The sequence below is a fragment of the Eptatretus burgeri genome, chromosome 9, assembly GCF_056783735.1.
Source record: "Eptatretus burgeri isolate ZD-2024b chromosome 9, Ebu_testis_v1, whole genome shotgun sequence".
Taxonomy (NCBI): domain Eukaryota; kingdom Metazoa; phylum Chordata; class Myxini; order Myxiniformes; family Myxinidae; genus Eptatretus; species Eptatretus burgeri.
This window is the reverse complement of record NC_140969.1, coordinates 40,045,779-40,073,216: the sequence shown is the minus strand read 5'-3', so window position 1 is coordinate 40,073,216 and position 27,438 is coordinate 40,045,779. Positions and strand designations below refer to the sequence as shown.

At 45.2% G+C, this 27,438-nt stretch overlaps 1 protein-coding gene across 4 annotated transcripts in view; it reads right to left on the bottom strand.

Annotated features, from left to right (window-relative positions):
* The window catches only part of LOC147019962 (palmitoyltransferase ZDHHC1-like), a 36,765-nt gene extending 12,172 nt beyond the window's left edge, over window positions 1-24,593 (bottom strand). Inside the window, exons 1-9 of one of the 4 annotated variants that reach the window (XM_085894882.1) lie at window positions 24,522-24,593; window positions 17,743-17,847; window positions 17,419-17,587; window positions 17,198-17,306; window positions 16,888-17,079; window positions 16,595-16,773; window positions 7,218-7,319; window positions 5,632-5,753; window positions 4,883-5,008 (exon numbers count right to left, since the gene is read on the bottom strand). In XM_085894882.1, coding sequence (XP_085751008.1) covers window positions 4,883-5,008; window positions 5,632-5,753; window positions 7,218-7,319; window positions 16,595-16,773; window positions 16,888-17,079; window positions 17,198-17,248 — 772 coding nt within the window. In that variant the 5' untranslated portion in view covers window positions 17,249-17,306; window positions 17,419-17,587; window positions 17,743-17,847; window positions 24,522-24,593. Of the gene's footprint in view, window positions 1-4,882; window positions 5,009-5,631; window positions 5,754-7,217; window positions 7,320-16,594; window positions 16,774-16,887; window positions 17,080-17,197; window positions 17,588-17,742; window positions 17,848-24,521 lie in introns of all 4 variants that reach the window. The other 3 variants (XM_085894879.1, XM_085894880.1, XM_085894881.1) reach the window with 3 other exon arrangements.
* Between the last annotated feature and the right edge of the window lie 2,845 nt (window positions 24,594-27,438).

The window sequence follows — 27,438 nt, the reverse complement described above, 5'->3', positions numbered from 1 at the left end:
TCTGTCTGTCTGTCTGTCTGTCTGTCTGCGAACAGGTTATCTCAAAAAGTTGTGGACGATTCGAACGACATCTGATGGAGAGTTTGGGTATGTGACAAGGACGAAATGATTCGATTATGGTGAAGATCAGAATCCAGATATGAGAATTCTTTTTAATTTTTGAAGTAATTCTTCATTGAGAGATGGGGCCAAAAATGATACATATCACGATAACGCAGAAAGTTATGGACGGATTTTTTTTCCTGAATACCTTGTCGAGGCTCGTGTGAGCGCGAACAAACAACGCACAGCAAGGGGGGCATGAGACAAGAGGGGTGGGAGTGGGAAGGACAAAACAGTGGGGAACAGAGACATTAGATCTGTGGAAGGGAGAGGGATGGGGTGGGGAACATGGGGAAGAGAAGATGGACATTACAGGGACTTTCAGGAAGGAAAGCAGGGAATTTGAAGGAGGTGGGCTTGGGTGGATTATCGGGGGTAGAAAAGATCGAGGATTTGGATGGGGGATGACAAGAGGTGGTGGTGAACAGCTGTTTTGAAGTCCTGGAGGGAAGAATGGGAATGAATAGAGTGAGGGAGTTTATTCCAAAGACGGGGAAAAAAGAGGAATGAAAGAGTGAAGATGAGCAGTGATTCGTGATTTTGGTAGTTTTACCAGAAGGGGGTTGTTGGCGGACCTTGAGCGCCCTGCGGAAATGTGGTGGGGACAAATCGCAGAGAGAGCAGGGAGGGGCGAGGCTGGAGAGGAGACGGTAGAAGACAGAAAGACCACCGACCAACCTGCGGTGAAAGAGTGAGAGGCCCAAAGACTCAGCCTAATTGCGGGAGATGCCAATGATCCGAAATGCCTTGGTTTACACAGCGTGAAGCCGAGAAAGGTGGGAGGCAGGAGCACCAGCCCAGAGGGGAGAGCAGTTCTCCATCAGGTTGCGGACGAAAGCTTTGTAAGTGGTCAGGAGCTCAGGTGGGCCGAGGAAGGACTTTGCACGACGGAGGATTCCCAGTCGGCAACTGGCTTTGGAGGCGAGGTTTGAAATGTGGCTTTCCCAGGAAAGGTCATGGCAGATAGTGAGACCCAGAAGCTTGAAAAAAGGACTTCTTCCAGAGGATTGTTGAGAAAGTGGATGGGGGGTTTTTCTAAACGGTCCTTTCGCAGAGACATAGTGAGAGTGTGGGATTTGTCTGGATTGAAAGACATGTTCCACGTGTTGGACCAGTTTGTGATTTTACCCAGATCTGCAGTGAGCGAAGAAGCTGCTGTTTGCCGGTCTGAGGGATGACCGATGGTACGGCAGAGGGTGGAGTCATCAGCAAAGAGATAAAGAGATTTTCCAGAGAGTCGGAGAGATCATTGATGCAAACCAGAAAAAGAACAGGGCCCAGAACGCTACCTTGAGGAACTCCAGCCTGGACAGGAAGGGGGGGTGAAAGAACTCCATTTAGGGCCACACGTTGACTGCGACAGGAGAGGAAGTCTGAGAGCCATGAGTGGAGATGGCCTTCGATACAATAAGAAGAGAGTTTGGTGAGCAGGGCAGGGTGCCAGACCGTGTCAAAAGTACGTGATATGTCCAGGGATACGGCTCGGATTTCCTGTCTGGCATTGAGTACCTCCATCCATTGTTGGGAGAGTAGAAGCAGCATATCCAGGGTAGAGTGACCTGGTCTGAAACCAAATTGATGATCAGAAATCAAGCCATTGGAGAAGAGGAAGGATTTAATTTCTGAAGCGATGATGGATTCCATAACCTTGCTGATGATTGGGAAAAGGCTGATTGGTCTGTAGTTGCAGGGATCTGTTTTTGCACCTTTTTTATGCAGGGCAGTAATATTTGCTGATTTCCAAGCAAATGGCAGATGGCCTTGAGCAAATGAGAGGGTGAATAGAACAGAGAGAGGGTGAGCAAGAGCAGAAGAGCAGGTCTTTAGGACACGTGGGCTGATGCCGTCTGGACCGGTTGCAGAATCTGAGTCGAGGTTTAACAGCAAGCTCTCCACCTTGTCAGGAGAAAAGGACACAGAGTCCAGGGACAGTTGGGTGTGACTGGATAAGGTGGGTAGAGAAAGCGATGGGTTTTGGACACAAGATTTAGCTGCAAACACCGAGTTTAGGCATTCAGCCTTATCATGTACAGTGTCAACAGTGCGGCCATTTGAGGTAAGGGAGGGGATGGAGGGGGAACATGCACCAAAAAAAGATTTGATTAGATGCCACCAGGATTTTGAGGAGGGAGACAGGTTTGAAAGTTCAGACTTGAGCTTAGAAAGATGTTGTTTTCTGGCTCTCCTGAGGGGAGATACAAACTTGTTCCGAGCTTTATGGAAGGAACTGAGATTACCCTCAGTTGGGTTTGCTTTCCATGAGGCAAAGGCAAGTTGTTTCAGGACAACTGCCTCACCACAAGCTTCAGTGAACCAAGGGCGGGAGGAAGGGTAGGACAACTGCCGACGAGAGATAAATCTGTGTATGAGGGAGAGCAAGTTTCTTTGAAAGAATTCCCAGGATGAGTTGATGTTGGAGAAAGTAGCGATAGGAGACCAGTCTATAAGTTTGATGGCTGCTTGGAGACCCTGCCAGTCGGCTTGAGTGAAATGCCAGACTCGACGGCGGTGAGGTGGTTCTCTGATAACAGCCAGAGAGATGTCCACTTTAAGAAGGACGTGGTCAGAAGAACCGAAGAACCAACCGAGCAGCAGATATTGTCAGGGAAATTTGTCAAAATCAGATCCAGAAGAGATGGAGTACCATTGGTTGAGATCCGGGTTGGGAAGTTGACCGATTGAGTCAGTCCGAATGAGTCGCAGAAAGCTTTTGCTGAAGTGCCATGACAGGTGAAAGAAGTACCCACACCTAGCCAACTGGCATTATGACAATTGAAGTCGCCACATATGAGGAAGAGAGAGTTTGGATGAGAAGATAGAAGTTGGTTCATGTTTTCGGATAGTGAGGTGTAGATGGAGTCATCACTGTTAGGTGGATGGTACAGTACACATATAAACATGAGGTGGTAGTTGAGGGGAAGCCGTAGCCAGAGGTATTCATGGGGGTGTGGGGGAGTGAGGGCAGTGCATGGAGAGTGAGGAATAGAGTCTTTGATGAAGAGAGCAACTCCTCCACCAGGACGAGGCTCAGGTCTGTCATACCAGAGGAGGGAGTAACCAGGGAGAGATACTTGGGAGTGAGACACGTCTTGGGGGCGGAAAGTTTCTGTTAGGCAGATTATGTCTGGTTTGTCAGTGGCTACCTGTATGGAAAGATCTGAAAGGTTTGAGCGAAGGCCCCGGATATTTGAGGTCCACACTGTTAATGAAGAGGGAGGGGAGGAGGCTTTGGGTGTAGGGGGCGGGGGGAGGGGAAAGGGGAGGGTAGCACAAGGGATGCGGGGGGGGAGGTAAGGAGCATTGTTGAAAGAGTGTGGGGGATTGCAGAATAGCTCGGGGAGGGGGCTGGATGAGGAGGAGAAAAGGATCTGTGGTGCTGAGGGAGAGGGGGGGACAAGAGAGGGGGAAGAAGGCAGTTGAAGATTTGAGGAGGCGGAGTGAGGAGATGGAGGTGAGAGTGCAGTGGAAGGAGGCAGCTTTGTGAATGAGAGGGGGCAACTTTGAGAAGGATGAGTGAGGGGGATGAATGGTGGGAGAAAGGTGAGGGGGAAGTTTTTGAGAGAGGTGCAAGGGAGGCTTGGAGGGAGAAGAGTGTGATGGTTGCTTTGAGAGTGAGAGGTGAGAGGGGTGAGTTGGCACTGAAATTGGAAAAAAAAGAATGGTTGTTGGAAAGCGAACATTCATAGCAAACTGGGGTTTTTTTAAGTTTTAGGTCAGAGATGCGATTAAACACGTTTCTTGATGGATGCAATAAAGGCGAATTCAGAGAATGGAGAGAAGAAACGCTGTAACAGTTGGATTTTTTTAGGCAAGGTATGAAGGAAAGGTCGAATTGAGAGCAGTCTGTATAAATAGTAGAAGAGTTGTGCATTATGATACAGTAAAGAGTACCACACGTGTGAAGATCGAAAGGACACAAGGAAGATTATTATTTTTTGATGTATTTTTGAAGAACAGGTAAGATTCGGGAATGGAAGGTTGTAGATCAGAAGAAATCGTGTAGGTAATGGCGAGAGAGGTTCAGCTCAGTAGAATAAAGATGGTGTGCCATCAGGAGGAAGAAGAAGAGGAGGATGCAGAAGAAGAAGAAGAAGAAGAAGAAGAAGAGGAAGAAGAAGAAGAGGAAGAAGAAGAAGAGGAAGAAGAATCGAGCTAGTGAGTGTGCAAGGAGAAAGGTATTTTTTTATTTAAGACAAGAAATAGAGTGTTTAGTTGGGAGGGATGGGGAACGTTGGGAAAGTGGGGAAGATAGAAATTGAAGGTAGTGGGGAGAAAATACAAATAAACACGATCGTACACCGAGGGGAATGATGGGTAGGTCTCAAGCACTCGGTAAGACAAGGTCAACGAAAACTCACAAAATAGCACGATTTTTGAAACAAAACCAAACTAGGAACACACAGTAACATGCAGGTGAGAAAATAAACATTTAAAACGGGACAGATAACGACCGGAAACAACTTTCAGATTGTCAGTCGAAAGCCCTGAAGGAGACCTGCCAACACTCCAAACCCAGAACCGGAAGCTCCAAACCCAGAACAGAACCAGAAGGATTATGACAAAACTCGGTGGATGAGTTGGTTAGTTGACAAGAACAAACCGATTAGATTTTGGTTCAGGTCCAGATCCAGATCCGGCCTATCAATGGGCACAAAATGTAAACTCTTCAGCCTGGTGGAGGTATGCACTCTATCGAGTGCCGTTCTCGTGCTTTATGGTGTCATTTTATCATAAAGGACATCAAAATACTCTCAGTTGTGGTGTTGCTTGGTTTCCATACCCAGGTAGATGTGAAATGCAAGTAGGTACATAAGCAAGATGGTGGTGGTGAAGGCCAGAATGAGGCAGCAGGAAGTGAATCCCAGCAGAACAGGGTGTGGAGTGATGCCCCACCAGGCTAAAGATACTGTGAATGATATGTGAGACAGAGATAAAGGAAAGTAAGATACATATATAGATATATATATATATATATATATATATATATATATTATTTTTTAAGATCAATCAATAGTCGAACATGATAAAATAAACAAAAGGATGCACTTAGGCAAAGGAAAGGAGAAAAATAGGGAAGAAAATTTATCATTGAAATTCAGGTTAGTATGCAGGATGGCCATGTTGGATAATTTTATGACAGATCTTTTTTCTTCCCATGTTGGAAATTCCCGAATTTAAAAAAAATCCCCCAAGTGGATGAGATGGTTAGGTGACAAGACCAAGCCGATTACATTTTGGTTCAGGTCCGGATCCAGATCCAGCCTATCAGTGGGATACAAAACGTAAAGTGTTCAGCCTGGTGGAGGGATATGCTCTACCGAGTGCCATTGTAGTTTACAGTGATACAGTGCTTTAAGGCTCATGGGGGAGCTTGCATGTAAATTGCATGCAGCAAAAAGACACGAGAAGACATCAATGTACTCACATGAATTACAAGGACTTTAGTAGACAATGGACAAACACAGATATAGGTTCACAAGCAACGAAGTTGTGTTTGCTTTTGTTTAGAACAGCTGCGATTGCCTTCACCCGATGAGTGGTTTGTTGCAGGTTGGTCCAGGCTGTCCCTGCTTAGGACTAGCACACTGAGCGAAAGGCAACAAACGGAAACGGCTGCCACGACACCCGAAAACACGCAATGAAGGAACGAGCTGGGGAAACAGTGAGGGTTCATCAGTTACAGTCATGCACAGTGAAGTGTTATGAAATACATCAAGGAATAGTGGGAAAGTGGGGGAAAAAAACAACAACGTTGTGACTCATGGTCAGGTACATCAAACGAGGCAGTGACAGGGTAGCACAGATGGCATACATGACTTTCACTTGTGTGTGTGCTCACAAATATGAAAAAGATATTTTTTATTTTTATAAAAATATATCATAAGATATAAATATATAAAAGATATAAATATTTGCTCTACCCAGCCAATGGGACGATATCATGTGAAACCTCTCGAGATTAAGTGAAGAACGATGGAAAGCAAGCCATGTGCATGAAATGATATGTCAGTCGCCACTCAATCCAGATGAGAGGGAATTTCCATGAAATTTTTTTTCCAACTTTGCCAATGAATTGAAGCCAGATATTATTCGCCACGAGGAATTTTATTTTTTAACAAGCATGGCAAACAGGTAGTCAAAGCGCACTGTGATACGCATATATGTACATCAACGACTTCTTTAACGGCCTCAATTATTAGCTCGTCCCCCGTGCAACACGAGACGGAGTTTTGCAATCACTTCGGTGTGTGTGTGTGTGTGTGTGTGTGTGTGTGTGTGTGTGTGTGTGTGTGTGTGTGTGTGTGTGTGTGTGTGTGTGTGTGTGTGTGTGTGTGTGTGTGTGTGTGTGTGTGTGTGTGTGTGTGTGTGTGTGTGTGTGTGTGTGTGTGTGTGTGTGTGTGTGTCTTTCCGGGCCATAACTTTTTTGTGGACGGATTTGGACAAAACGTTTGAGAAAATTTGATGGCAAAAGCATTTGAGCTTTTGTTATGAAGTTTTCAACAAAGCTTTATTATGAGACTGTGGAGAAGATAAATTAATAATTTTGTCACAAGGTCAAAGGTAACATTTAGCATACGGAAGTAGAAGTCCAAATTCAAAGCAGAGAGGCTTTACGTTTTCAGATGCTTTGTAGTTCCCATATTCTTAAGGTTTGGCCAGGGAACTTTTCTTGGCCCAAGTCTTTCACAAACCCACTGACCAGGCCTAGTGTTTTACTGAAGGTGGCAGGAATTTGTAAGCTCTCTTGGAGTGCGTGCATTAATTCGTCAACACTTTAGGAAAGACACTGTGGGTTCTTTAACTTCTACCAACTATTCACAGCAATTAGGATAGCCAGCTTAACGTCTATCTGAGGGACAGCGCACTTTGTGTTGTAACGCACGAGCTGCGAACCTTCAATCGGACGGTTGATAGGTGGGTCGGGAATCGAACCGACAGCTCAAAGGTAAATGCATTACCTTTGTACCATACTGTCAGGTATGCATGTGTGTATTTATATGTATGTATAAATGTAGTGAGTATCATAATTGTGAATAACTTTGCGAGGAACACAAGGAGTTTTTTTGTTAAACATGGTGAAATGTAATAATATAAGTCATGGCAAAGTTCCTTACCTGTAATTTCTGCTTCCCACACAGTTGTTGAGCCATTTGCAGTGGTGGTCAAAACCTTCCACACACTTGTTGCACAGACTGCAGTGCTTGGATTTCACCGCACTGTCTCAGATACATACAATCACATTGATGAATACCAATCATAATAATCTAGTCTGCTTCAAGTTCCAAGGAGAATGTTTTATATTTAGTGAGGCATGCACACTCAAAGCTGTAACATATAATGATGCCAGATTAGCTCCAGAATATTAAGTAATAGATTATGATCTTTTGTTATCGACCATTTTTTGATATCCAGAGGCAGATATGTCAAAAATAATTTGATCTTATATCTTGCTAAAGGCTTACAACTCAATGAGCTTCACGAAGCTATTCAGCAGCACAGACCAGGTACAAGGATATACAAGAAGCATTGACACAGGAAACCTTTTTGGTCCAAGATGCTTGGCCTATATCAACACTACATTAATTAAATCTATCGACTTCTTACAGCGTAGGGAAAGAGTAAATTGGAGAAGAGTGGGAAGGAGAACAGTAATGAAGGCAAAAGGACAACAACAGGGTGTTATATTACTTGTATTACTAAATACAGTGTTTATAGAAAGTCGACATCCTCTTTCAAAATGTTCACCTTTTGTTGCCTCATAGCCTGGAATTAAATTGCATTGAATCAGACTTTTTCCACCTTTATTTGCACATCGTAACCCACAACTTCCAAGTGAAAAACAAATTCTAAAAATTTCAGAAAATTAATTAAAATACAAAAGCACAATATTGTTGTGGGTCTGGGCGGTTAAGGTGAATCCCTCAACACAAATTGTGGTGAATGGCTGTTAACACCGACCAGGCCCGGATGGTCGAGCGGTTTTCCTGAGGAGGTGGACACGTTGATCCTCAGGGATTATAACGTGCACGGGAGGGGTAGGGCGCGGCACTGGCGGAGCGATGGATCAGATGGATGCACAGGGGTTTATACTCAAACCCCATGACAAAGACGCAGACACAGCAACTTAAAATAAACGCGGATTCAATGAAAATAGACAAATACTTACAAGGGACAATAATTCATAATGTAATAATATGTGAGGTAGATTATATCGAAGTCGAGGCACCTCTACACACAGACTTAAATACAGACAAGGGGGAAACAAAATAAAAGAAAATCCTCCCTTTATTCTGGCATCGAAGTCGAGGCACCTCTACACACAGACTTAAATACAGGCAAGGGGGAAACAAAATAAAAGAAAATCCTCCCTTTATTCTGGCACTTAGCTTGGTTCTTTATGGAACTTGGAATCGAGGCGCTTCGTCCTGCACATGTAGACGTGCCCAAAATGGCGCCAATCCGCTCTATCGCAGTGGGAAAAACGTACATCAGGCAGTTCGTGAGCGGTACCCAACACCGGGGCTCAGAGACCACCGTGCGACTTCTTCGTCAATCGTGCTTGCCGATACACAGCACTCTGCAGAATGGCGCCGTCCCCTTCGGTGACATACATGAGGCTTGGAGGTCCGTCTCTCATGCTCCACCACGTGAGCCGATTCGCCTCAGCACGAACACAAGAATCATGCCGTCTTCTTCATGCATCGAAGGAAAGCCATTTCGTCGTGCCGAGAAAGCAAAGTGAGATCCTCCATCCCAGCCACATTCCTCTTTCGACGGTGTGCGTCCCTCACACTCGTGCGTTCGCTCCCAATGTCTTTTCAATGTCACACCGAACAACCATCCATCTCCGGGGTGTGGCTTGCTTACATGAAACCCGGGAAGATGGGGCCTCGGCACGCCTGGCTTGCTTGTGGTTATGGTTGTTGGTATAAAAACGCAACTCCTTCATGGTTCGCTTGTAAATGCAAAAACGTAAGAACAGGTCACAGGGGACAATTACATACTGGGAGGAATTATCCTTAATCCCTATCTAATTAACACCGCACCACCCCCTATATGGTGACACAACACTTAAGCTCACAGTTTCCCTACTTAATTACATCGAGATGTCTCCTACACGTCCACGGAACAAACAACTCCATACAATCCCAACTTTCCTATGGAGTTCCTCCATCTACCCCGACAACCACAACAATATACTCACCAACTCTTCTCCCGACACTCTCCCTCTCTAGCTCCCTGTACCTTCTTTATCTCTGACGAAGGGTAAGGCCCGAACGTCATCTTCACTTCTTTCGATAACAAGTCAATCACCATTTAAAGAATTATTTTTCATATTTGTTTTCAATGTACCTTCCCCTCTTATTCTCACTCACCTCCTCCATATTCTCGTCGCAAGGAACTGATAACTTCCCCAATACGACCTGCCTTGTTGCAATCGATTAAATCAGCCAGGCCTCAATCCTATCATGCAGATCGTTTCTGCAAGTATCAAATGAATGGGAATACAGCCTGAGCATAGAGCGTTCTTTCATATACTAGTGCGGCATGCTTGCATTCCACAAGCAAGTAATGGTGTGCTTTGTATGTGCAGATGTAAAATATATTCCAAGGAGACCGTATACATCAAAGCACAAAGCAGATCGATTCAACGATGATCATGCTTGAATCGTTGAGAAGAAAGCTACGCCCGAGTGGAGAATGTGCTTTGTACTCCGAACGAGATCGAAACAACATATATTTGAGCAAACCACAAAACATACAACAGGGACCAAGCATCTCTGAGGCAAGCAATCAGTCGATAGGCGACGACATGGGGCAGCAGACACTTAGTCGCAGAGTGTAGACACAACCTCACAGGGCGCAGACAAGTTGTCGCAAGGAGCAGGTATGCCCTCAGAGGGTGCAGGCATGTCCTGGGGAAGGCAGGCATGTTCTCACTGGGTGCAGGAACATCTCAGCGGGATTCAGGCATGTCTTCACTGGGTGCAGGAATGTCCTTGTGGGGTGCAGGAACATCCGCGCTGGGCACAGGAACGTCATTGCGGGGTGCAGGCATATCCTCGCGGGGTGTAAAACGTCCCTGCATGGCATGGGGAATTTTGCTACATTTCACATACAGGATGGCAGGCAGCCAGGCACTTATCATAGGGAATCCCCTTTGAAGGGGAATAAAGATACGAGAACAAATATTGTTGTGTGGAAGGGGGGATCCATAGTTGGAATGTAGTAAGTGTCGTCTGGTCTGTGTGATTCGCTTAGCAAAGGTTTACTCTTGTAAACAGGGAAAATGTCAGATTAAGTCGTCTCATTGCACATGACATTGAGGAAGCAGCGTATGTAATTTATGGATAGTCCTTTTCTGTTCTTGCATATGGCAACTCGGCTGCTGGGTACTGGGTAGCTATCATTTCTGAGAGGCATGGTTGTGCCGCTAATGCTGTGCCCCTCTACCAGTACACTGGTACTCATTTCTCTGACCTCAGAAGGATGGCAGGCTGAATCAACCCCACCTGGTGTTAATTCAGTGGAAAACAGGGCTCAACTCAAACTCAGGACCCAAACATCCCAAGCCAGCCACCCTAACCACTAAGCCAACACCAGGCTAATATTTATGAACAGTATAGCTCAGGAAAAGATTGTATGGTGTAAGACCTCCTGTACAGGCAAGGCCAGGTAGGGAACTTAGCACGAAAGCACACGGGAAAGCATTTCACGTTTCAAAGGGACCATCATTAAATGTTTGGCTGGTACACCACAAGCCATGGCGTAAGTCGGCTGTAGAGCCTTGGAAAGGGGTGGGATGCTGTAGCACGTGGCACTGCCCACCAGAACCGGTAGCCAATGATGTCCGACCGTGTGCGGAGGGTGGGCCAGAGGACCCACTGCACAGAAGGGTGGGGCCTCTATGAAAAAGTACTGAGAGTCCCTGAGTTCAAGAGGGCTGGGCCTGCTCATAGATGAGGAGCCAATAGTTCGACCTTTGACTTGCAGGATAAATGTGTGTGTATGTGTATATATATATATATATATATATATATATATATATATATATATATATATATATATATATATATATATATATATATATATATATATATATATATATATACCTCTCTCTCTCTCTCTCTCTCTCTCTCTCTCTCTCTCTCTCTCTCTCTCTCTCTCTCTCTCTCTCTCTCTCTCTCAGCTGTGGACTAAGGAGGCGGAGAGCTTCTTCGTGCTGTGTGCACCAGACAGAATGCGACCATGCCACCCGTCCACCCTGCACATTCTCAACTTTGTGCTGGAAAGCCCTCACCAGTTTTCCCCATCGTTGTAGTGAGTCAGTTTTCTGTGGTGCCTCGAGTGGTTAGATGTATTTATTTCATTTCATTGCACATAAGCTGCTTGTTCCCTTCTCCCTGCTCGTATCTGTTGACTTGCTTGGTTTATCCGTTCCACGTCCCATCCACCTTTCTCCTCGGACTCCTTATACATAAACCCTTAGAAAGGTAAGAAACGTTTTCCCATCCTTCTGCCTCCTGTGCATGCCACTGTCAAATTTGGTTTAATTGGGAATAACCTTGGAGGACTGCAAGTCAAGAACGCAGTGGCGATTGATCAGTTGAACGCAGGTTAGTTGGAGATTGTATGGCTGTTCGTAGGTCGTGCAGATGGCCTGTGTTAATGGAGGCTGTCTGACATGACAATATCTTCTTAAATTGGTTCCTGAAATGTGATCCTTTACCAAAATGGAAGTAGATACTTTGGCCCCAGGAGTATGCTGTTCATTCTTGTGAAACCCACAAATGAAGTCCAAAGAGAGATAGAGATAGAGAAAGCTCTAGTTCAACATGTTTACATCATCACCCCCACATTAGCACAGTAGCCTGTCCAAGCCCACTGCTTCTTCGCAATCCAATGTCATCCGCAAATACCTGGGCTCACCTGGATCCAGACATGGGGCAACACAAAAACATAATGCCTTACCCTCTTTATCCACTATTTTGGACAATGTTGTCACCTTGGCAATGCATCAAAGGATAATTTACTCATATACACATGTAATTGCTACACGATTAAAATTCATATATATATATATATATATATATATATATATATATATATATATATATATATAAAAACAGTGGCCTGCAAAACTATTCACCACCTACAAATAATGCCAGATTTAGATGAACGAGTACACCCACTCCCTATGAGATGGGGTGGATGGGGGAGTGGGAGGTGGGGGGATCACGTGTACATGCATACCATGCAGATGTCAGTTTGTTAACATTTCTCTTGTTGTTTAACAGCCAAATTATTTCCCACATAATTGTGGAATTGGCTGGGGGAAGCTTGGGCTAAGTCTTTTACAAACCAGCTGGCAAGGGCTGACGTTCGACTCATGTTCAGGCAGGAATTTATAATTTGTTCAGGGTACCACCGATATCCCACCTACTCTTCGTGAAGGACACCATAGGATTTTTAAAGTCCACTAAGCAATGCTGGCAGACGAGACACCAGTTAAACATCCATCTGAGAAATGGCACACATTGATGAATCATCCTGCCTGTGAAACACCGGAATGACATTTGGGTTGGGATTCGAACCCAGGCTAGACAGCTTCAAGGAGAGTGTGCATTGCTCTTGTATGCATCGCTCTATGCCACCCTGTGTTAATCATTATTTTCATTATGCCATTATCAATGGATGGAATTGACTGATTAATTTGTGGTTATAATAATTTTGACGAAATTGGTTATAAAAAAATATAACTTGGATGACATAGATACTGGAGTCGGGATTGGAGAAAGATGAATCAACAACCTCAGGTATGCTACTAATGATACCACTCTGTTGGCAGAAAGTAAAGAGGACTTGATGAAACTGCTGCAGACAGTGAAGGAGGAAAGTGAAAAGCTGGTCTTTATTTAAACCTAAAACAAGATTAAAATCTTGTCAACTAAAAAGATCGATGTGTTCATAAGGGGTGTGTTCCATTACCAATCAGCTTGTAGAGTGCTCCCCAAGTGGCTCGTTTGATTTTGAACACTCAAGCAAGCACTCCACCAAAATGGTTGATGAGGAACGACTGGCTTGGCAAGCTGATCGGTCCTGGACCACACCCTCAATAGATGGGGTAAAGGCTGCACACAAGCTGTGTCCGCTAGAAGTTCACAAAGCAGTGCAGGACAGGGATGGTTGGAGACATCTGATCATGAATGTCACCAGAAATTGGCCACGACTTAACGGAACTGGATAACTGGTTATAATAGTACTGATAGATGTGTGGACCAGCGACTGTTAGCTGATACATTGCCCATGTGTATGTACGTCGCATTTTCTCCAAATTTCCCTCTGGCGAGTATTAAACAATGTTAACGAACCTTAGAAATATGGTTATGCATGAAATAAAGGTCACAATTTGGGCCGTAAGGGTGTCAGTAGCAATATCACTCATGAAGCCATGGCCGGGAGAAATCAAATACGAGGCCCCAAGATATAAGTTACAAACAATCCATATACAGTCCACATATAATCTGATGGTGAGAGAAACTGGACAGGCAGTGGGATTCATCATTCATACATCAAGACTCATGCAGACAGCTTTGTTAACTAAAGATCATTGCCACTTACCTAGAGGCCTAACAATTCGAGAAAACTCTGATCCGTTCATCTGAGGGCATGCAATAAGTACAGAATGCCTCAAGCATGTCGAGTTTCCTCTAACCTTCTTCCAGTTTCATAGTGACGATTTCAAAATGCAATTGTTCGTTAGACAGAATTGACTGAATCGCTTGTGGTTATAAGTTTTACATCCAGAAGGTCTGCCCTATGAAACACCAGAATAACCTATTATATACCTCAATACGGAGTTTGGCCAAGGCACAAATTGGGGAGGGAAGCAAGTTAAATTGCTACAACCCCAATCATGGGACCCTTAGTCCTCCTGTGAAGTTTGTTTGAGATTGTATTCGTAACCACCGAATGTATTGCAGTCAAAAAAACAGTCAGACACACACACACACAGACACACACACACACACACACACACACACACACACACACACACACACACACACACACTGGCATATTTTAGTATGTTTACGAATTATGTAGAAACAATTTTTCCAAATGAACTTTTTTATTGATAACTGAAGAGATCAAACTAAACACTGTTATAGTTGAAGGAGGTTACATGTCAGGAATACCTGCAAAAAACATGTACAAATCAAAATTCACTGATTGTAAAAGCATTCAGCCCCTTTGGTCAGTACTTGGTGGAAATACCTTTTGGAGCAATAACTGCTACGAGACTTTTTGGGAAGATCTCTACCAGATTCATGCCTGGTGTTGCCTTAAGCCGCTGTCACACCTTGAGGTTTTAGCCAGCGTATGGCAAGGTCTCAAAATGTATGTAAAACGTTGGCGTACGCTGAACTATTGATGTTTTTTTTTTAAGTTTTGGGCATATAATAACGTGTTGGACATATGCATAACGTATTAGTAACGTACAGAGAACGTTTTAATCACATATAGATAACTTATACCAACGAATGCTGAGCGTGTTGTCGGCGTTCACAACCTATGCCTAACGAGAGACTAACTTATGCATAGCGCGGCAGCGTATCGCCGACGATCACGTGGCGTAGGCTATTAAAAGGCTGAGGCTCGACGATTCAAATCATAACCGCACTAGACATCGAAGTGTGAAGCTGCTGTCACACCTTGACGTTTTAGCCAGCGTATACCGACGTATGAAAAATTTGCCGAACCAAGCTGGCACACGTCAAATACGTTATGGGTAAGTTTTGTATACGTTAATAGCACGCTGGCATACGTTGTAGTACGCTGGCATACATCGTAGTACGCTGGCATACATCGTAGTACGCCGAGTATGTCGAGAAATTTTCAGCATGTTGAAAATTTCTCGACGTACCCGACATATGACACACGTTCCGCATACGCTGGCCATAAGTTGTAGGCACGCTACGCGATCTTTGACTGTATACACACACACACACACACACACACACACACACACACACACACACACACACACACACACACACACACACACACACACACACTTATACAAATCACCCAGTTTATGTGCCTTTGTCTGCCACACTGTTCTCCTCCCACCAACTCCTCCTCTGGAAGTTGAGTCTTAAGCTGATAGATTGGATTAATGTGGTGTCTGTGTAGTCACTACGGGCCAAATGACCTTCTGTGTTGAAGTTCCTTGTCAGAGTTTGAACACTGCACTTCCCTCCATGGTGTCATCTATAAACTGGCTGAAAAAGCCAAAAGGCAATGTAGGCAATATAACAAAACACTTCCTTCGGATTGTTCTGAAATCAAAAGAGGTTTATGGGGTGCTGAATTGAACTGAGAATTTAACAAGAATGACAATTTTAAGATCATTTCTACATTGTGATTTTTGTGTAATTTCTGAAATATAGATACCGTACTGTACTGTAATCACTGGACTAAGTTGAGTGCTTGTGCAAGCAAAGCCACTTAACGGGCTAGGAATTGCCACATATTGATCGCTTCAAATCTGAAAGATAAAAGGACGCGGTTGATTCGCCCTTTCATTGCTGTATAGCAAGTGCTAATGCTCGTTTGCTTTGGGACACGTCAAGCTGAAGTTATGAAGGATGCAAATGAGTTTTGACAGTAAATCAAGGACCCACAAACACAACGCGTGGTTACCTCGAATGAGAAAGATCAATCATAATAAACAATTCTCAGTTGAAGTTTCAGTTTTGCTTCCCCTTGGCAACCACAAGAAGAACTCTCAACTTTACATCCCAAAACAATGAATCGGTCTTCCTCTGATGGAAAAACATGTTCGAATAGTAAACGAAGATGTGATCATCCTGTCCAGGAACACGCGAAGCTCAGCAGGTGTAATATGATGCCTGTCGCGAGTGTTGGCCCCGGTGAGCTCAACGCTTTCATCGTTTGCATCATGATGTTGTGACTCTATTTCAATGCTTTGTTCGAGAGAGAGACATTTATTGGTTCAAGTCTCCATATCCTATGTTTAGAAATCCTCCACCCTGGCCAAATTCCAAATTCCAAATTCCTGCTCCAACGTACTTAGTCGAACATCAAGGCCGGGCCAGCTGGTTCGTGAAAGACTTTGTCCAAACTTTCTCCAGCCCACCCCGCACGAGAGGCTGGGAATAATAGTGACTTTTAAAGAACAACACAAGTATGGAGACACTAAAAAGATATTGGTTGAGTGAGCACCAAATACTTCCTATAAGCATTAACTCTCACACTCCATAATCCAATTTAGCAAAATATATCCTGATACTTGATTCAACAAGCAAGCGTAGCTCCCCCAGGCCTCATTTCCTTGAATCACTTCAGACTAAACTGGTGCTAGTTTGTCTGTGCTATGCAAGTGTATCTGAAGATAATACCAACAACTCATAATTGCAATAAGCAAGTATCAGAGGCCTCATGTCATTCACAGAAGTTAACCACGTACACATAGGCTCTGCAAATGTAGCAGAAAGGTGTTGAAGTTGTGACAGCTTTTGGGCTTGGTGGACTCGAGGGAGGCAAGGAATCAGACGAACAGCAATTATTAATGGCAGGGTCTCGGGGATCCAGTGACACGCAAACAACATGGGAGGTTGCGTGGTAGAGAAACATGCAGGCCAGAGACTTGCATAAGTGACTTAAGGATACACACGTACAACATGTGCTCTGCTATCTTGACATTTGCACACATTTCACCGGATCTCTCGCTCTACCGCCCCGTGTTTCTTTGTAGGATACAGCGTAGGCTGCCGTACGTTCAGCGCTGGCTGGAAAAAGTGGCAAAAGGTATCCAAAGGTGGCTGCACATTGGAAACCGAAATAAATCCAGGCGATAAGTTGCAGTGGGTGTGGAGGCCAACTCCAACCATTGTGTCGGGCCTGTGCCACGCTCGCCGTGCCATCTTTGTTTGAAATGGTGCAACGACCCAGCTGTCACAGAAGTGGGAAGGAACTGCTAGTTTGTTTTAAACGATGCAAATCGAGTCTAAAGTTCACAATATGAAAGTAAGTGTCATACAGTAGCATTGAGAAGACATCTGGAGCTCACCTGGCATTTGGGAAGCATCTTTATTGCAGGCTCACGGTGTGTGTGCTCCATCCACCACGCTGTCGTAATACCTAGAACCTCTCTCTCCTTCTCTCTGCCCTTTTCTTCCCTTTCCCAGAGATTATTTGATCGAATAGAAACCGAAACATCCGAGATTCAAGGTTCTGCTGTGCATCCACAGACCTCCTTATTTAAGCAAATGCAGCATATCAAAGTCTTACCTTTTCGGTGTGACTGCCTTTTTTGAATGTCATCAAAATATTCCTTTCGGCTGTGACATCAGCATCGTCTCACACTTTCCCTCTGTTTTTCCCGGAAACTGCTCGATAATGCCCATGACTGCGAGTGTGTGGGGAAGTCAGCAATCTCTGCATCCTGTAGATAGCCTGCCTTGAGAGAAACACACGAGAGGCGTGAAACAGTTTCATTAATAAAGTACATCAGAATAAATGAAAAAAGGCTGCACGAGCCAATCTCGAGGACGTGCACGAACAAAGAGAGGAGTGCAATTGTGGCGTGGTGTTTGAGAAGCTTAAATCAATCACCTATCTTACGTGCAATGTGGAAGAGAGTAGGTAAGTGGATGAGGCTAATGGAACGTTTGTGCTGCGTTTCCCCCACCACACCAAATCTTCTTCCACTATGCATACCTGTGCAAAATGGAGAACACGTTATTCGTTCAACAGAGGAGGTAATTTTACTTGTAGTGGGGAAACTTAGCTAAATATAGCATAATTGTGCATTTTGTGAAGAATGCACCAAATTTGCCACACTAGTAGCCTAACATATTATGAACAGATTTGGATATTGGGCCATCTCAAATTCAGCCACTGACGAATTTCAGCCACAGTGGAAGAAGCTGTGGCAGCCATTTTCCACTGCCATCAAAAATTTTGAGATGACCCAATATCCAAATCCGTTCATAATATTGTTACGAATTCTGGCCTGCCTGGCGTGCGAGTGATTGCGTAACTCCAATCGCAACCGCGTCGCCCACCGGACGGACAATTCAGTCGTGACCCTCCTGGAACTACCGCCAGGAGCCAGTCACGGGTAGGGGTTTAACCTCACCACGATCGTGCCAATTGCCCACCAGCGCAGGATAGGGTTGCTCGCCAAATTCGACCTACCTAAGTATCTGCACGAGTAGTCGACCGGGCGATCGTACCTCGCCGCAGGTCGGCCTAGGACACGAACCGCTTAAGCGGTCCGTTCCGTGCTACAGTGATAACCGAGCGGTGTTACTGCCGACCTCGACGGATCAGATTATCTTCTTTACCCGGGTGTTCAAAACCCACTACTAATTTATTCCGCGATTCAAGATGGCACTTTCAATGGGGAAAAAGACGACGAACGGGATACATTTCACACAAGGACATTCATTCAAGCAAGCACACATTACACACACAACACAAGCAAGGAACCATGCACGTATTTACAAGCAAGGCAAATCGAAATGAAACACGGATACAGGCAAGAAAGCAATGAAAGCAATACCACAGACTATAATTATTAGCAAAGTATAGGCACTTACACAGGTTTACTTGTCGGACACGGCGCCACTCACACACACACACAAACAAAAGAAAAGACCTCCCTTTTGTGGTCATCCAGTCTCTCTCCCACGACTGTCAGCGTGGTCGTGCCTGGTTCTGGCCTCCCATGCGACCGGCGAACCCCCTCCGGCACCCCTCGTCCGGACGCGCAGGTCCACCAGACAGCCGGCACTGCTGCGCCTCCCGTCCGCGTCTCTACCAACAGGCCGCTCGCCGGACCACGAGCACAGGACCGAGAGAGGGAGAGAGAGAGAGTGCTGCACCGAGAAGAAGGAGAGGCAGAGAGGGCTTCCGGACCAGAGAGAGAGAGTGAGCTCGACCCTGGCCACCAAGTGAGAGGAGCACTCGACCCCGACAGAGAGAGCTGAGAGCGAGCTCGACCCTGGCCACCAAGAGAGGGGAGCACTCGACCCCGACAGAGAGAGTTCATGGACCAGAGAGAGAATGACGTCGACCCTGGCCACCAAGTGAGGGGAGCACTCGACCCCGACAGAGCGAGCTGAGAGCGAGCTCGACCCTGGCCACCAAAAGAGGGGAGCACTCGACCCCGACAGAGAGAGCTGAGAGCGAGCTCGACCCTGGCCACCAAGAGAGGGGAGCACTCGACCCTGAAAGAGAGAGTTCATGGACCAGAGAGAGAATGACGTCGATCCTGGCCACCAAGTGAGGGGAGCACTCGACCCTGACAGAGCGAGCTGAGAGCGAGTTCAACCCTGGCCACCAAGAGAGGGGAGCACTCGACCCCGACAGAGAGAGCTGAGAGCGAGCTCGACCCTGACAGAGAGAGTGTGACGTCGACGACCCAGACAGAGAGTGTGAGCCCCGCGCGCGGTCCGCCTTATATAGCGCGGGGCTCCGCACTTCGCTCCTCCCCGTTTTCGGCTCCACCTCCCTTCGAGAAGGTTCCCGAAAAGGGGTGTTCCCTCACCCCGACCGCCTCACGCTGTTCATCCACCAATCGGCGGCGAGCTGCCCTCCCCCTTTCCTTCACACCAAGCGCGGGGAAAAATAGGCGGGAAAAAATCTGCGCTTCCAAAAGGGAACTCTTTTGGTTCCCTTTTTCGTTCGACGGTTTTCAACGCGGCTTGTTGCTTGCGTGAAGGTTTGTTCAAAATAACAATAGAAAAGAAAAACGGCTATCTCAAAGAGTCGCAGCCCGGTGAATCACACGAATTCCCTTTAAACAATGGTGGGGAACTATCTGCACATAAACTTAGCATCATAACTGATCTAAGGACCCTTTAAGGTGTATTGCGAATTTCCACAGCCGTAACAATATGATAGGCTACTAGTGTGCCAAATTTGGTGCTTTCCTCACAAAATGCACAATTGTTATGCTCAGTTGCCCCACTATTGGTCAAACTTGAAAAAATCATAAACTTTGAATGATATCCAACTGAGTATTCATAAATATTTTATGAACCAAGACATATTTTGAGGCAGGATGGCCGGATAGCCTAGATTATTACTGGAACTAGAGGTAGTGTATTCTTGCCTCTAAGCTGCTTATCCTGGGTTTGAATCTCGACTCGGTTAAAAACTGCCATCCTTGGTGTTTTGCATGCAAGGCGAGGAATTGGTCAATGGGTGCACCGTTCATTGGAAAGACATTAAGCCAGAAAACCAGCCGGTGGACATTAAAGATCCCACGGTGTCTTGCACGAAGAGGTGACTGTTGCCGCCACCCTAAGCAAATTCCAAATTCGTGCCACCTTCAGCCTAACCGGCCTGTTGGTGAAAGACTTGGGCCAAACGATGTTTCCTGGCGAAATAAATGCACAAGAGGTTGGGAATAATTGGGGCCATTAAATAAGAAGTAATAGTAGAAGTAAAAAAAAATTGATTTGAATTGTAAAATTTTACTTTCCTGAAGTTGGAATCGTAAAAAACCCTTAAAATGTTTCTTTTTTGGGGGATTTTTTGTACCTCTTTCATCTTGACAATCCGACCTCGAGTTTATTGTGCTTTTGTGTTCTCCATTTTGTAGATCCCACAATTTCGGTGGTTTTTCCTGGGAAGGTTTTCATTTTTTTTTAAGACATAAAGTTAAAATAATTGGGGATATCTCCTTTGAGATTGGTTCCAGCAAAAAAGAAAAGATCAAATCAAATCTAAAACAAATGAAGCGTTGGAATCCTTGCCTTGACCTCCTGAGGGCTTGAGTCAATAAGAAAAGGGAAACGAAACGTAAATAAAAACAAGAGAGCATCCCGAAAGCCTGTCCACATCCACTTTGTATGTGAACTAATGGAAACAACAGCTAGAAAAAAAAGTAAAATGTATTGTTAAGAATCAGTGTTCTCCATATTCTCATAATAGAGGTTTGTTGAAAATGTGATGACAAAAGTTCAAACGGTTAAAAAAAAAAGTTTGGGCTGGACAGACAGACACACACACACACACACAAACAATTGCAAAACTCCATGTCCCACGACGCAGTGGACGGGCTAACTAGAATTACAGTCATTCAGAAGCGAATGCAATGTATTGTTACGGATCCAGGGTTCGGGGCTCGACAAGAGGGGAAGCACTCAGGTCCTTCCCGAACGCTCGGTCCTGGGGCCGCCGGGCACAGATAACTCCACGCACCGACAGGTTGCTAAGAAACCACAAACGCCGATTGGTACCATCAATCCTTGCAGGGCTACACTACTTTGCGCATTACTCTTTCCGGTAGATTGACCCCACCAAGCGAGTTTCGTGCCCTCAATGTGTACTTGCGTTAACTTACCGTTTCAGCTGCAGCCGAGTGGAGCTGCCAAGTACGCACCGGCTAATAAGCAAATCGGGTGGGGTACAACTTCCTTTCTAACTACACTTGTGCACTGTGTCAGACCAATAAAGGAAAAGACAACCGAGACAGATTGGAAATAACAACAAACAATTATTTATTGCAAACACAAGAGCAAGCAATCATTTAAAAGCAAGTATTTAAAATATAAAGTTCTCTCCGGCGGGCCAGATATGAGCTCGATATGCGACTCACCCTCCTCTGCCTCAGCTTCCTCCTCAGGTCCCGGTCAATGAGGTGGTGCCGTTCACCACCCTCCTCGTCATTCGTGGCCGACAGGATCGAGACCGCAGGATGACGTTCATCTAAGAAGTGTTCTCCCCCTCCCCTTTTTTTCTTCACTTGCTTTTCAGTTTCTTTTACCACAGAAGCTTGGCACCAACTGCTTGTGAAACCTTTCTTTCTTCCCCCACGTGCCTTTTTCCTCCCCCACGAGCCTTCTCAGTCTCCTTCTGCCTTTCTTCTTCTTCACATAGCTTTTTTTCCTCGGCTCGTGTGAGCCTTGCTCTCATTTGTGCATAGCTGATGAGGGCGGGTCCACGATTCAGCCCATGGAAAACGCCATGTCATTCTAAGGGAATGTTCGGTGCAGCCCCTGCTCCCTCCCTTACGTGCAAACATTCACTCGTACAGTCATGTACTGTACCACACCTGTGAGAAGAGCTGTACCACCTGCATGTGAGAACGGAGTGAAAATTGAGAGGGATGCTGCCGGACCGAGGGATGACCGAACGGCAGTGGGATTGAAGATAAGACCGATGGGGTGAAGGAAGGATTGTCGAAAGGAGCAGAGGAGGTGAGTAACAGAACGATGATGAAAAGGAGGGATTGTTGAAAGGATGTTTGGTGAAGGGGAGGTTATTGGTGGATTGAGAAAGGTGGGGGGCGGGGGGAGGGGGAAATGGACCGATGGCGTGAATGAGGAATGATTGGAAGTATCAGATGGGTTAAACAAAACGATGGTGGTGAAGGAAGAAAGAATGAAAGTAAGAGAGGGGGAAGGGGGAGAGATTACACAGGGGGAAATACAACCGAACCACCCCTTGACAAGGGACCAAGGACTATCTACACAAAGATGAATGAAATAACTAATCCTCAAGTTAAAAACGTGTCCATATATGCTCTCCCCCTGGGGTACGTTTCCAAAACCATAACAGTATCATTCCCTCCAAATCCTTTTAAAAATAATTTTTCACAAGATGGTGGCTCATGGAAGAGCAAGGTGATGGAGGGTATTGTTACATTGTTACAGATCAGTATATTCATTTAATTGTGCTTGGAAAGGGTAACGCTTTATGTTAAGTTGCAACAACAACAGCAACCACCACAATAACACGAGAAGGAAGAGGCAACAGCAGTTTTAAAATGGAAGAAGTGAGAGAGAGATAAGGATGAAGAGGAGAGCAATGAGGCTTTGGGACTTCTCTGGAGCTGCGACACCCTGTTTTCGAGCGGTGCATTTCATTTTAAAACCAACATCCACAGTGAAGGAGGGATCGGAGATCATCTGTACCGGTATGTGAACCTGTAAAGGTTTAATGACCATTTGCCACTGAGGCTCATCTTTAACCCACTGTGCGTTGGTCCGGGAAGGAGATCCAGCTTATCTTCATACATCTACCCAGTGAGGTAGTATTCTCTGCTGAACTCCCTCAATAATTTGTTGGACCTGCATAATGAACACTGCACAGAACTTGTTGTCCCCAGGGAAGAAATAAACGCAGCTCCTTGTATTCCCGTTGGCGCCATTTTGGGTGATTTACGTCTTTTCGTGGAGGCATTCGGCGTGTTGAACGCTACGTACCACTACGTATCTTGAACCCACTGTGCGCTACGGCGTGTTGAAGCATTCTTCGTCTTAATTTTCTGTGGTGCAGCTTTAATGGCTGATCCGGGTCCTTCTCTATGGCTTGATTCGGGAATTCACCTTCTGAGGACTTATTAAACATGGCGGCCTGTGTTGGCTTCGCCATATTGGCGCACCCTCCAGACTTTGACCCTTTCAACGAGGCTCACCGTTGACCTTTCACCTATTTATAACCCGCTGGGGTTCCATGTGCAAAGTGCTTAATTAAGCTGAGTTGCCACATCCAGAATCGTGAGTTATCGTAGAGCTGCGGAGCTGCATGTAACGTTCGTACTTGTTTAATTTGGGGATTCTTCGGAAAGTCATTAATTGTTACGTTTCATTAATATTATTGTGCTCAAGGTATACATTAGGGATTAATATATATATATATATATATATATATATATATATTTCTCGTCTCCTGTCGTATGTTGGTGTCACCCTAAAAACAGCACCAAAGGCACATCGGTGGCTTTATTTATTTTCTGCCATGACACCTTCCGGGACACCGGTGCATTCACTGCGGTGCCCTGAGGTCGACACATAACAGTATAAACCAACAGTGGGGGCAGCAGGGCAACAGCTGGACACAGCAAGGAAGGAAATGAATGAATGAGAAAAGAGGAGAGGGAGATGGGGCGGAGGGGGGTGGAGGAAACACTGCAACCTGCACGTACAAGAGTTATGGAGGATTAATGGGGTAATAAAGATTGTGGATAAGGATGGGGGGAGTGATGTTTGAAGGGTCTGGACAGCACAGCATCTGGAAGATTGTTCCACAGACAGTAAAATCGAGGAAAAGACGAGTTGAGGTGTGCGGTCAGCCTGGATTTTTGGGAGTTTAACCATTTTTGGGAGCAGTGTTTCCAGAATGAAGGCTGAAGGGGAAACAGAAAGGATGCAGCAAGGTTGAGAGAGGGAATTGAGAAGGGAAGTCAGGCTGTTTTAGGTTAGAGGAGGATGGGGGAAGAGGCCATTAAAGATGGGGTCTTATTTCTTCTTCGTTCGTTCGTATACAGCACAAGGCTATGGGGTAGCATCATTGGCTGAGGACACAGCTGTGCCACTGATGCAATGCCCTCTGTTGGTTAAGGCAGGAACTTGGCCATGGTGCTGGCGATAGCTCACCTCCTCTTCATGAAGGATGCAATGGCATCTTTGACGTCCATCAACGAAAGCCGGTAGACGGGACGCCAGTTTAACGTCTATCAGAGGGATGGCACACACATTGATGAATCATCCTGCCTGTAAAACAACGGGGTGGCAGTTTATAGCTGGGTCGGGATTCGAGCCCAGGTGAGACAGCTTAGACATGAGTGTGCATACCTCAAGAGTCTAGAGTCCAGACCATCCTGTCTGCTCTAGGGGCCTTAACCATAAGGGCAGTCAGGAAAAAATATTTAGCAGTTGGGTTAAAAAAAAACAGTTATATCGTTGTTGTTGAGAATGTGGCTGTGGCCTGCAGGTCAGAGCAGGAATTTGTAATTTTGCCAGGGTGCTACCTTCGGATCTTTTAACGTCCACCAACTAATACTAACAGATGGGACACGTCGTTTATCATTCATCCGAGGGATGGTGCACACATTGATGCATCGCCCTGCATGCGAAACACCAGAACAGTGGTTGTTTTTTTTTTTTAGAAGACCGAGGCTCATGAAAGAACAAGTTTATAGCTGGGCTGAGATTCTTACTCAGCCAAGATAGCTCAGAGGTGAATGCACATACCCCATGGCTCTCTTGTATTCTCAAGGTGGTATGGACATAGATAGGAATGAAGCTGCGATGTGGTTTTAAACCATTAAACATGTCGATTCTCATTTTTGCAGGAAGGATCGCAAACACATTGTTGTGTTGTTTGGAATTAGCAGGTGTGAGGTGGATTGATTGTCTGATTCTGATGGACCATACTCTGCCATTTCGAGCAACGGTGTTGCTGAAGCAGTTTCTTGGCAATGATTAAACTGGCTCTGGGTGGTTTTATATTGCGTTCCCAGCAGTAGTTGGAGCAGGAATTTGTAACTTCGCCATGGTGGCGGCGATAGCTCGCCTACCCTTCGTGGTACATTATCGAAATTCATTTTTGTGTGAATCATTCTGTCTCGCAGCTCATTTTAGGAGCTAAATTGCATCGCTTCTGCTCGGGAGACATGAATTGGGGTCAAAGTTGGTCTCCAAAGCCAGGATTCGCCAGGCCGTTTGGGCATCCTCCATCATACAAAGTCCCTCCTTGGCACTCCTGCGAACTCCTATCCACGGACAAGGCCTTCATCTGCAGCTTGATGGAGTACCGCTCTCACCTCTGGGCTGCCTCCCCTGCAGCTGAAACCCAAACTCTATCCATTTTCCTCCTGATGAGTATCATTGCCCTTTACTTATTCAGGGTCCTTCTGATGACTCGAATGTAGTATTTGGTCTTCCGTTCGATCACATTGTGCTCAGATTCTCAATGGTCTTCATGGCCTTGTGGCATACCTGCCTGCTGTGCTGATTGAGTATTGGTTTGCCTTTCACCAAGATTGAGCCAGGGGCAAAGATGATACGTTTGTTGTTATTATTATTATTGATGTTAATATTATTAGTATTAATTAATAAATGCTTTGTTACAATGCAATTCATTTTCTAATTTGAATGCCATGCCACGGAAGGACCTATGAGGCCGATTTGTCCACCTCAACATGGCGTGACTTTAAAACATGGGGATTTTTCCAAGTTCTTTGTAGTTAATTGTCCGAATCAACTCAGATCATAACGAGCATTTCAGTGTTTCACATTGCATATCAGAACGCTCCAGTAGAACTCCACAAAAACATGACACACACACACGCACACGCACACGCACACGCACACGCACACACACACACACACACACACACCTCATCGATTTATAGTAAACCAGCAAATACAACCCTTCGCTTCGCTGACTGGAATATTTGGAGGGGAGGGGAGGCAGAGAGAGGATGGCCGGGGTCATGAGCAAGGAGGGGTGGGGACTTAGGAGGAAAGTTAGGAGGGGTGGGGACTTAGGAGGAGGGAGGGGGAGGAAGATTGGGACAATGTCAGCGTGAGAGGAGGGGGTTCTAGACTTGCATTTGGTTGGGAGAAAGGGGTTCTCAACATTGAAGGAATAGACTACCATATCCTATTCGATTTCATTCTTCCCTCCAGATCTTCACGACAGCTGTTGATCACCATCCCCCATCCAAAAACATATTTTTCTATCCCAATTAAACCACCAACCCACCCCAAAAATTTCCAATTTTTCCTTCCTGGGTGTTTACTTCTGAATGCATTTTATCCACCCCATGTGTCCTCCCCCACCCATTATTTGTCCAAGTCTCCCGATGTTTTGTCCTTCAACCCTGCTGTTAGTATCTCCCCCCTCTTTCTCGACTATTCCTTTTGTTTTGCGACGTCCTGATCCCTTCAGTGTTTTAGCTCTTCCATGTACTATATATATATATATATATATATATATATATATATATATATATATATATATATATATATATATATATATATATATATATATATATATATATATATATATATATATATATATATATATATATATATATATATATATATATATATATATATATATATATATATATATATATCAGCAAGGTGCCCAGCGTTGCCGGGCAACACCGTGCCCCTCTTTTCCTCCTCGAACCCCACATCTTCACACCACTTCCCCTCCTCTCCCCCTGCCACAAATACCGACATTGGAATCCTCCTGGCCAAGTTAATCACAACAGCTGTAAGATTGTTCTGGGTTTAAATGTTGCAATTTGTGGGTCTTTGCAGACCAGCACAATCAGTTAGCAACTTGGAGAATGATCTTTTGGTTGGGTATTCAGGATATCGGTGTCATCTATATTTGAAAATGTGGTAGCGGTGGGGATTATGGGGGTCACATACCCAACATTTTCAAGCATAGCAGACAACATGGATTCAGTTCGTTGCACGTCAAGGTTGCAACACACACAGCTTACCAAATTCCAAGCGTTCGTCTCCTGGCTGAACGCGCAACAAAACAACCGTG